General features: G+C 40.4%; 1 protein-coding gene across 3 annotated transcripts in view; it reads left to right on the top strand.

Moving 5' to 3' along the window:
• Nucleotides 1-3050: 3050 nt before the first annotated feature.
• The window catches only part of LOC105357636, a 315534-nt gene continuing 306876 nt past the window's right edge, over nt 3051-11708 (top strand). For 2 of the 3 annotated variants that reach the window (XM_023953741.1, XM_023953739.1), the window contains exons 1-2: nt 3051-3493; nt 6188-6244. In XM_023953741.1, coding sequence (XP_023809509.1) covers nt 3470-3493; nt 6188-6244 — 81 coding nt within the window. In that variant the 5' untranslated portion in view covers nt 3051-3469. The remainder of the gene's footprint in view (nt 3494-6187; nt 6245-11708) is intronic. The other variant, XM_023953740.1, reaches the window with a different exon arrangement.

The following is an 11708-nucleotide window of genomic DNA, read 5'->3' as shown; positions in this document are numbered from 1 at the left end:
TACCAACGAGTGGACGTACAAGCTGGACACGCCGAGCAGAAGCTCTTCTGGACTTACTTACCTCTCTGTGACAAATGAACTTAAGTTTAATTGCATTTCTTTAATCTCTTGCCAATAGAAACCATAAAAATAAAAATATAACATTTTTAAAAATGACTTCTGCTTTACTATTATGATCAACCACCTTTTGAATTGCCTTTTTTTAAATCATTTTTTAAAGATGGGAAGAAAAAAGGAAATGCATGTGGAAAAGCAGTGGAGGCAGAATAGCATGCATCTTCACTCTGCTCTTGTAAGAGCAGAGTATTTGAGAAGACAAAAAAAAAACCACTACAGAAAAAAAGCACAGTACAAAACAGCTACATGTGATATTGAATGGTAGGGACGTGCATCCCTTACTTTATGCTACTCCAACCATATTTGTTTTCTTTTGTTTAATCATTCCCTGGTGTCTTAAATATGATTGTGCATTTTGTGGCTGAAATCAAAGACTGTCATTTTTTTAAAATTGTGAATGCCCAGCGTCAGTAGCTCATTAGAACTACAATTCTGGTTTGTGACTGTTGGCTTGGAGTCGCCCCTCCCATTGTTGAAAGCTCCGTTTGCTCGCTCACAAATGAGCTTAGAGCCCCAAGGTAAGAACCATTTTTACTTGAACGCATCAGTTACTGATGTGTTCCAGAAGACATTTTTCACAAATTGAATTTTATTCATTTAGCACCACTGTGAGCTGCCCTAACCCTTGTGCTATCCTAGGCACTTTAACATTGGGAGTAGGGTCATCTAGACCCACAAGACAGTGCTATACAAAAGTCTTTCTTGGGTAATCCAAAAAAACAAAACAGCAGAGGGGTACTTAGCTCAAAGAGGGGCGGGTCACAACCACACCCCTCTGTGTTCCAACGTCGTTTCCCCGTCTGAACACTGTCTGGCCCCTGGCTTAACTGCTCCTCCGGTGCCGGTCAGCGCTCGTCCATCCACAGGGCCGTCTCCTTCTGGACGTCTTCCACCGCCACGTCACCCGGAGATGCCTCACTCCAAGCGCGGTATTTTGCTGTCGGCCCGGCGCTGCTTCGGTGGCTCCGCTCGTCCACATAATCAACAGCTGAAAGCCGCACCCCCCGCCGTTTCCTGGCTGTAGAGAGCTGCTGCTCTTGTGTTGCTGCTGTCCAGAGCCTGCTCCTTTGGAGCGGCTCCTTCCGACCCTCTCTCCAGAGTTGCACCTTCAGAGCATCTTTGCTCAGTGCTCCCTTTGGCCTCATGTCCTACTGTCTTTAAATGCAGTCTCATGGGCATGCCCCCAGTGCACACCTGTGTCTAATAATTAGGTGGCCCCTTCAGGGGCCTCAGGATAAAAAACAACCCAAAAATAAAATTTCACCCTGTTACAACTCTAATAGTGAGTAGAGCTGGGCCATTTTGTCCTCTATTGGTGAGATCCGTGCGGTGATTAAACGAGTAGATAAAGAATCCAGACAAGGAATACAACAACATCCAAACAAGGTCAATATTGCGGTAAATAATGCTAGAGAGAGAAAGATAGCACAAGGTTTACATGTTACATGTTGATTACAGCATGCGTGATACTTTTTACACAAAAAAGACCCACATTTATGCATGTTTGGTTCAATTGTAGCTACAGAAAAAATGAACACCATGAAGCTTTATTAGTTTTTCTTCTGTCTTAATCACAAATGTAACTCAACCAAAAATGTTTTATTTCTTTATGGGTGAATACATTGTTTCAATTTAGTTCAAATATGTCTGTTGGCCACTTAGCCTTAATCCTGCTTCTTTTCTTTTTGGTTATTGCTTATATTTAAGCTTAATTCTTCATTTTTATCAAAGTGAAACGGAATTTCTCCTTGATAACAGATATTATTAGAAAACTATTTCAGTTAGAAACATGACATGGACCAAACACTAGGATGTCTGGCTGTTAATGAGAAACTCAAATCATAAACCAAACTGTTTACCTCTGATTTCATCAAGGTTTGAAAACTGTTAGAACAAACTAATGTGTGCATTTGTTTTGCTTCATGACAGTAAATAGAATAGCCTCATTGCAGAGATACTGTCACTTTGACCCAATGCATCATGGGAGATGTAGTGATGGCAGACAGACTCTCTTCTCTCAGTTTCATTGCTTTGTTCACTTGTTCCACAGTCTGACCCCGGATTCTGTGGAAAGCTACACCACTAAAGACGAGCTTTAGGTGGTATTTTTGTTGGAACTGAGAGACTTTATGAGCAGAATTTGGAAAAGTCCCGCCTCTTTAACTGTCTCCACCAATCATTCTTCGAGGCTTAATCACATTTCATCAGTCTGACCAATCAGAAGTGGTTAAAGTCTTCACTTCCTTGTTCTGATTCTGCTCATAAAGTCTCTGAGTTCCAACAAAAATACCAGCTAAAGCTCGTCTCTACAATGAGTCTCCCTGTTAAACGTCTTAAACCACAACGAACACATCAACCAGTTTTTCAATCTTCTTGATGAAATCAGAGGTCAGAGGTCAACAGTTTAGTTCTCCTTCCAGGTTTGTGTTTCTTAACAGCCAAATATCCCAGAGTTTGGTCCAAGTCATCTTTCTAACTGAAACACTTTTCTAACAACATCTGGATTATTTTAGATGTTAAATTTAAGAAGAAATAATAACAACATTCAAAAAAATGGATGACGGTGAAGTGGCCAACAGACACAATTAAACTAAAATCAAACATTTTAATCATCTAAAAAGAAATAAAACATTTTTGTTCAGGTTTTCACAGACTTCATCTTTGATTAAGACAAAAGAAAAACTAATAAAACTTCAACATGTTCACTTTGTGTATAGCTACAGAAAACATAAATATGTTAGTTTCTTTGTGTAAAATATATCAAACATATTGTAATCATATTGTTCAAAAACATTGCACAACATGGAAAAAAAAAGACTATTTAGAAAGAATATATTTGTATATTGTGAGGTTATATAAAATTGTATGGTAATAAACCGAAGGCAAAAACAACTACCAGGGTAAAATTTAAAATGATTTAGTTCCGGAAAGCTAACTTAACTTTTATCACATATTTTACCTATGAATTAATATTGTTGTATTTGTCTGCAGCGTTTTAAAGTCCAATCCGTGAAAAATACTGTCTGACTTTGAACCTTTCTGTTTCTAGGTATCTGAAAAAAGTGAAATAATTAAAACCGAATCTTCTGCGAACCATAATTCTGACATTTTCCATGAACTGGAGTCCTGTCTCTTCTTGTCCGTTGTCACGTCAGGATGCCTCAGGTGAAATGGCAGAGAATGAAAAGGCTTGCAGGGTGTTTTGCAATGCAGCAGTTAACTGCAGGGCTGAGGAAGAGGAGCGTGGAGCAGAGCTGCTGAGGAAGCACTGAGGAACTGCTAGGAGGACGAAGACTATCAGAGGGTGACTGTACTTTCTGAAACTCCTGTCCGTCTGGAACCACCTGCAAAAATGTTCTCCAGGAAGAAGAGCAAGGTGAGCTAGAGAACGGTCCTTCATGGAGTCTGAGCTCAAACCTGAGGAGCGTCAGGTCCAGAAAACAGCAGGAGTGTCACGGAATGTTGACAATTCTCCTTTAATCTGTTTCTATATCATTAAAACACAGTGTTTTTGTTGACTGTTAAATAGATGGAATTAAACTAAAAATATTTGTTTTATTTTTGTGATTTTAACTTTATTCTAAAAAATATAATTTTTGGACCCTGTCTGGTGTATTTTTGTAAATGTTCTTTATTTATTTACTTGAAATGGTCAAATGTATTCACAGCATGCAGAATTGTTTAAATCTGTTTTCTCTTCCAACTTTGAACTGAGGCCGTAGTTTTCAGGTCAGCAGGTGTTTGTAGTTCGGTGCAGAACGCTGCAGCTGGAAGATGATCTTCCTTCTGTTTTCCAAACCTGTTTCATTCTTTTAGAGCAGTGCTTAAAGTGGACTACAAGAAGTGGTGGTTTAACGGAAGTCAAAACATAAAATGCAGAGAATATTGTATGTAAATATTGAAAAGAAGTCATTTTTTTATGTGTTATAATATAAAATAAGAAAGCTCAGGTCAAGTCTGTAAATAAATGTTGTCAAACATTGATGTGTACTTAAAGTTATTTTAATAGATGCACAATTATAAACAAAGATTTTTTGAGTTAAAGATAGGCAAACAGGCAAATAACAGCAACGCAACACAAAATGTAGCATTTTCCTGAAATGGAAAATAATCAGATGGCTCAGTAAAAGCATGAGGGGCTGATCCCACCTCCACCGTTTGATTGACAGATTCACACCAATATTCACACCAGCAAGCAGACTGTCAGAAAGCAATAATCTATGTTTCAGTCAGACAACCAATGCAGTAGGATTTTCCAGATTTTTATTTTATTTTAGCAAAGAGCTCCATTTATTTACAGTAAAACAAGATTTTCATAAAAAACGTTGGATATAAAACTATCCCATCGGAGCTCACAGGTAGAAACTGGGGAGGAGGGGGGGCAACAAACACAGCGCTCGCGGAAACGAAGAGGGCGTAGGCGCACCTGGTTCTTTAAGTAGGTCACGGAACAGGCGACTTATTTGGGCTGAACCATCCATGGGGAGGTATAAACAGGTAAACACACTGAAGAAAATTTTTAATATAAGAAAAAAACACAAAATAAATTGAATAAATAAACAGAAACAAAAATATTTCTCAGGGGAGAGAATTATTGCTATACAGTGATCCCTTGCTATATCACGGTTTACTTTTCACGGTTTCGCTACTTCACGGATTTGGATTGTGCATTGTGTTCTGCATTCTGATTGGCTAAAAAGTCACTCAGCGAGTAGCTCAAGAATGGGACCCTTTGATGAGCCGTTCATTACAGTTCTCCAACATAATTGATGGGGGCATGTCGGTGTATAAGGATGTTTAGCAAAGAAGAAAAAAGAGCGACAACAACTGCCTATCACCATGTTCCTCTCCCGAACAAACACACCTGCAGCTGCACCGCGGGCTTCAAAAGGAAAAAACGCTGCAGAGGATGCAGCGGCTCAGTATGAAGAGCAGTGAAAAAGAAGACCGGAGTCACTATCTGTCCCACTGTACTTTTTTATTTTTTTCACAATCATTTTAAATTTTCCTCCGTTTAATCCACTCGGGTCGCGGTGGGCGGGGCTAATCTCCGCAATTTAAAGCCTTCTGTTCTTATCGATGATTGAAATTATTATTTGACAGCACACTACAGAAGTCATTTGTTGAAAAAACGTTTCTAAAGTACTTTTATTTGTTAAAAAAACAATTTATTTAGCCTGTTAAATGGTTTGTTCTTTCTTTTCAATGTATAATAGTGAATTTCATTGTATAATAATTGTAAAAAAAATAAAGGTTTCTACTTCACGGGTTTTGCTTATCACGGGTTCTATTTGGAACGTAACCCCCGTGATAATCAAGGGATCACTGTATATATATAGAGTACAGACCAATAAATGGGAAGGTATGCCCAAACGTTTGGTCTGTACTGTGTATATATAGAGAGAAGCTCAGATCTACCACACCAGACAAGACCCAAGGTGTAGATCTACCACACCAGACAAGACCCAAGGTGTAGATCTACCACACCAGACAAGACCCAAGGTGTAGATCTACCACACCAGACAAGACCCAAGGTGTAGATATACCACACCAGACAAGACCCAAGGTGTAGATCTACCACACCAGACAAGACCCAAGGTGTAGATCTACCACACCAGACAAGACCCAAGGTGTAAACTGTGCAAAGAGGCGCCTGAAACAATCCAGCACATAACTGCAGGGTGTAAGATGCTGGCAGGTAAAGCATAAATGGAGCGCCACAATCATATACTAGAACATGTGTGCAGAATATAGACTTTTTTCATCCACCCCTGATTCACAAAGATTTAAATTAATAAATATTAAGAATCATATTTATAATTAATAACTTTTCATTATATATGGCTTCCATCATTTTAAAAATACCACAAGAACATGTTAACAAAACAAAAACACATTTTCATCGGTCTGGGTCGTTTCATTTCAATGAGCAACTTTTTACAGATTTCTATAAATTATTTTTAAACAACCTGGTAAAACCGGATCTTTTGTGGAGGTTTTACTCTCTGAGACACAGAAAAAAAATCTACAATATAACATATTTTAAAATGCTGTTTGGTGTTTCTTACAGGAAAACATAGAGTTGGGGGAACCTGCGGAGAGTGTAAACCTTTTAAACCAACCACCGGTAAGGGTCTTCTTCAGCCAATCAGAGCCTTTAGACTTTATCCTTTTAACACTGGAGCTGTCACAGGTGACACGGTAGCCACAAGGAGGCCCAAGTCAGGGTCTCTGTGGTGGTCCCAACTCAAATAAACACAGAGGGTTGTGTCCGGAATGACATCTAATGTAAAAGCTTTGCTAAACCAAATGTGACCCATGTTGTCCATACCGGATCAGTCGAGGCCCGGCTTAACAACAGCCGCCATCGGTGCTGTTCACCGACCGGTTGCCGGTGGAAATTAAACCACTGTTGGTTGAAGAAGGAGAGAAGGAAGGCGCGTTCGTAGGAAGAGAGAGAATAGGACATTAATGGACACTCAGCTTCCTGACAGACAGGCTGCAGACAGTCAAAATCAGCAGACACACCTCCAGGCCCATCTCAGTGAGCACCTCTCCCGATCCTGGAGGAGTTACACGAGCAGCGCTGCCTACGCAGAGCAACCTCCGTCATTAGTTACCCCCGGTACCCCTCCCATGGACTGTTCTCATACCATATGGGAGGAGGTTCGGGAGGATCAGCTGAAAATCGAGCAGAATGTTAAAAATGTTCTATGCACAAGCTGTGAAACTGCTGAATAGACTGTCCTCCGTTTGCATACATGCTGTCACAAACTCCACACCACAATAAAACCCAATGATTACCCCCAACCACTGAGATAGATAGATGGGACTTTATTGATCCCCAGAGGGTAATTTGGTTGTTACAGCAGCCAGTCAGAAATATAACAGTTGTGAAAAATCAAAAAGCAAGAAAAAAGAAAATAATAGAAGTGTAAAATGGTGGTGAAAGTACACGGCATTAATAATTTAATATTGTAAGTACAGTAACCACAGCAGCAGTTACAGCAGGTTATTGCATAACTACTGCTGGGACGAAGGACCTCCGGTAGCGTTCCTTTTTGCTCTGGGGGTGCAGCGGTCTGCAGCTGAATGAGCTACTCATGGTCTTCACCGTCTCATACCGAGGGTTAGAGGGGGTTTTCTGGATGCTGGACAGCTTGGTCAACATTCTCCTCTCACCAACAGAGTCCTCTGAGTTCAGGGGACACCCCAGGACAGAGCTAGCCCTCTGTAGCTCACATGCCAAAAAAGGTTTAACCCTTGTGCTATCTTAGATGACCCCCCCCTTCCATTGACGTGTCCTCCCTACCATGACAAAGGTGGATAAAGGTGGAAAGATTTCATGTAATCCATGGACACCAGTGAAGATCACAAATGATTGAAGAAAAAAGGTTCAGAGCACTGTCTAGTGGGTCTAGATGACCCCACTCCCAATGTTAAAGTGCCTAGGATAGCACAAGGGTTACCAACAGGGGTTATTAATCTTCAGACAAACCAAAGGTATGTCTGAATAAACCCCTTTTGAAATCGAGGCCAAACTTTATTCATTTGAATCATATTTGAAGATCTTTTTGTGTTGGACCGGACGGAAAAGGAAAGGAGGGAAGAACAGAAAGGGATGTTAGAGAGAGGGGGGATAGATGGGTGATTATAGAGGGGGGGGGGGGGTAAAACCATGAAGCAGCATAAAGCAACAAGATCCGGATGATTATAATCATTACAGTCAGGTTCAGATGTAATACAAATCTCAAAGGGCGGGGCCTGTCCACACACACACTCAAATGTTATAAACACACCTGTTAGCTGCAAAAATGTCCCCATGTCAACATGTACACAAAACAGATAGTGTTCACACACGCATACTTATGCCTACAAGCCAACTAGTGTGAATTATTTTATTCAAACATGCTTTTTCCATAACATTTTTTTCATTTTCTGGTCCTTGTACTTGCTGTTCATGCAGAGTATCGGTGCCTATTAACTTTCGTTCTCCCACTGTCATTACATGTATTTGTTTCTGAGCTGCTTCTTTTGATACTTTGTCTATGAAATCCAGTGCCCAGCAAAACTGGGTCTTCTCCTGTGGTGCACATTTGCAGATCACCAATGTTTTTGGTAATTGGACTGTATGTAGCAGTTCTTGTAATAGTTTAGCATGTGCAACAGGTTTCTCTGTAGAGTTTACCATCCCCATAGTATGCCAGTATTGGGCATATTAATTTTTCATATTTATCTTTCATCATCTTACAGGCTTCTGTCAGTGCCACTAATTCAACAGCCTGTACTGAAAAATGAGAGCAAAGTGTTTGCTCGTTGATTATTTTGCACAATAAATCTGAGACTGCATGTGTGGTACTTCAAGTGTTAAAGAATTAAGTAACACTATGGTTGCTCTGGCTTCTACAGCTAGTGATGCTGCAATGACTGCTCTCACACATACTGCACTTTTCAATTTTGACAAAAAATAAGCCACTGGTTTCATTTTTGCTCCATGTTGCTGCACTAAGACCAAGGTCATTAAATGACCTTTGCAGTCTACCATTTGCACAAACTACCTACTGCAGTCTGGCAGTGCCAAGGCAAAGCTTGATGTTAGAACTTGTTTAATTTTACAGAAAGCGGACTGTGTTTCTTCCATCCATTGTAAAGGAGAACTCATTTTTAGTTCCTCCTCGTACATTATTTTCTGAAGAGGCGCCATTATTTCAGCATAATTTGGCACCCAAGTGTGACAGTAATTTATCAATCCCAGACAACATTCACGTTTTTGTTACTGCCTCACATAGGCCCTGTAAGTCATTAATGGTCTCATTTGAACAGGAAGTGATCCTTTAGCTAAACCTACATCAGTGGATCCTTTGGACCACATAATAATATGCAGATCATTTGATGACATTGCACTTTGTACATTGAGAACACTTTGTTTTGCCATTTGTAGCAATGCATCTCCATGCTTTGCAGATGGCTTGTCTGGGAAATCCAGAGTATAATAATAAAATGGTTCTCCCCTTCCCTGTATCACATACAGTCCGTCAGTCCGTTTGACTTCGTTTCACCATTATTTTTTCCCACTTTCATCTGGAGCAAGAGTCAAATTTAGTTTCAATGTTCCATCACGTCTCAGCAGATTTATTGGGCAGTCTGAGTATTGCAACACTGACAACTGTGGATCCTCAATCCACACAGGTTCTATGTCTGCCACATGAATTCTCTCTCCATCTGCTGAACACACTGTTACTGAATTTGGTTTGGAAATATGTTCTTGCACGTGGTTTCCTCAAGCTCCTGTATCCCACAAAAATGTTCCTGTAGGTAATCCTACGTAATGTTTCTGCACACTGTTTCTAATGGCATCTCTTGAACCGGCATGTAAGGCTATTATTCAAAATGCTGTTAGTAAGCTCCGAATAATCGTTAGCAGCCATTCCAGAATGTATTCTGAATACTTTACTCATTCGAATTCTATGATAATCAAAGCTCGCCTCAAATTTTGCAAACTGATTAACATCCTCCTTGTAAGACCTGACACCTTCTTTTGCCTTTTTAACATCCTCCTTGTCTATGTTCTAATACAAAAATTGTGCACCCTTCATTCTGACCATCACAGGGATTTGGAACTTCAATCATGGGAAAAGCCTCGTACTGATCTCCTGTCAATTTGGAAAGTGGTGGTACTTTAGGTGAAAACACCTTTCCCATATCATGGGAGCAATCAGTGTCTTTCATGTCTGTGTTCAAGTGTTAACATGTACAGGAATGTTAACATCTTTAGGTAATGGTTGAAATTCCTCAGATGTTTTTGGGCAGAGCGGTGCTGTTGCCCCCCCCCCCCCCCCCTCCTGTTGCACCCTCCTTCCCATCAACCTCTTCTATTAGTCATCTACAACATGTCTGGCTGCCAGCATAATCATCTTTTCTTTGAAGCATCAACTGCTTTTCCTTCTCTATTCCTTATTCACTTTTCCCTATTTGAACAAAAACACAATTCCCACTCTAAACCACAACAGGTTTGTTAAAACAAAGACAATCAAGAGATAATGCAGACAATAACTTGATAAAATTAAAACCAAAATACATAAAACAACAAATTAGGTACCTCAACACTTGAACAAGATAAACCATTTCACTGAAATGAATCTTTTATAACTATTATTAACATTCATGCCCCCCCAGTCTCCATCCACATGCCTGCAGCAGAGTTCGGCTCGGGCATGCACGGGCAAAGCCAGCTCCTCTCTCTCTGCTGTTCTTTCAAAGAAGTGACATTCCAAAGGAAAACAACATTTCTATTCCTATTTGGAGTTTATTACAAATATCAGGCTTATGCGAAGGAAAGTTCATAAAATGACCAGTAGTCATCATAACAGCATCATATCCCCTCATCATTTGTTCTACACTTTCCTGAGACCACTACTTTCCATTTTTTTCTGTCTCCTTTCTCCTCTCCGTTTGTCTCTCCCTATTACCAACAATCCACTTTCTGGTTCTCTGTTACTCGGCTTTTCATGTGTTTCTTATTTTCACAAGCAGGTCTGCTTTTTTCCAGAACCACTTTCCTACTGAACGCTGCATCTCCTGTTATCTTAGCTTACTTTTCTGTTTCCACAATTCCTCTATATAGCTTTCCATGTATTTCATTTGCTCCTATTTTTCTATGTCTGGGCAGGTTTTCTTACCGTAATCTTCGAATTATTCAACTGCACCATATGCATCTCCATGGCCCCCCAGGGCCCCACCCATCATCATGGGTTTCCCTGTCAAATTCTCCCTCCATTATATCTAATCTATATACTATCATACACAGCTGTGCACTTCATTCACACAAAACCACTCATACAATGCTTGTGCTTGTACAGAAAGTACAAAAATGTTATCAATTAATTTAACCAGTCAGTGTCTTTCATGTCTGTCTTAGATCTAGTGTTAGCATGCACAGCAATGTTAACATCTTAGGACAGGGGTCCCCAAACTGCGGCCCGCGGGCTGACCCCTGCCCGCCCACCCATTTGTCCCAGCCCCCTGAACGATAGCAGATAGAGACCCTTTTTGTTTGCATTATTATTTCTTTAGGCTGGCCACGTGATCAAGACTCATGGAAACATGGAAAACAGAATCTCTGGTGTAGTTTCCTCATGTCAATAAAGTGTATTTGATCATAGTAGTGGGTTGAAAGGCTGTCATCTGGACTTGGTTTTTAAAATTCAAGATGTTTCACCTCTTATCCAAAAGGCTTTGTCAATTCTGAAATAGCTGGTAGAAGAGCTGGTTTATTTGTGCTGATGGGGGAGGAGTCAGACCTGAAACAGGATAGTGTTGTTTCCGTGGCCTACATGGTTTTAGGTCATTAGGAGTCCTTTGTTTGCAGCTGGAGTTGGGGAGACGGTGGCTACCCTCCCCAACCTGGCCATTTCTTTCAGCAGTTCATGACCAGATAAAACTGGTTTGGTTTGTTTGGGTTTCAACACTGCAGTTTCAGGTCTGACTCCTTCCCCATGAAGAACAGAGCTTTATGGGAACACGGCTCCCATGAAGGAGCCATGTTCTTGTTTTTCCCTCCAAACAGCGGCTCTAAAAGAGCTGTTTCATTC

The sequence above is a fragment of the Oryzias latipes genome, chromosome 3 (genome assembly GCF_002234675.1).
Source record: "Oryzias latipes chromosome 3, ASM223467v1".
In the NCBI taxonomy this organism is placed as follows: domain Eukaryota; kingdom Metazoa; phylum Chordata; class Actinopteri; order Beloniformes; family Adrianichthyidae; genus Oryzias; species Oryzias latipes.
This window is presented reverse-complemented; position numbering and strand designations above follow the sequence as displayed.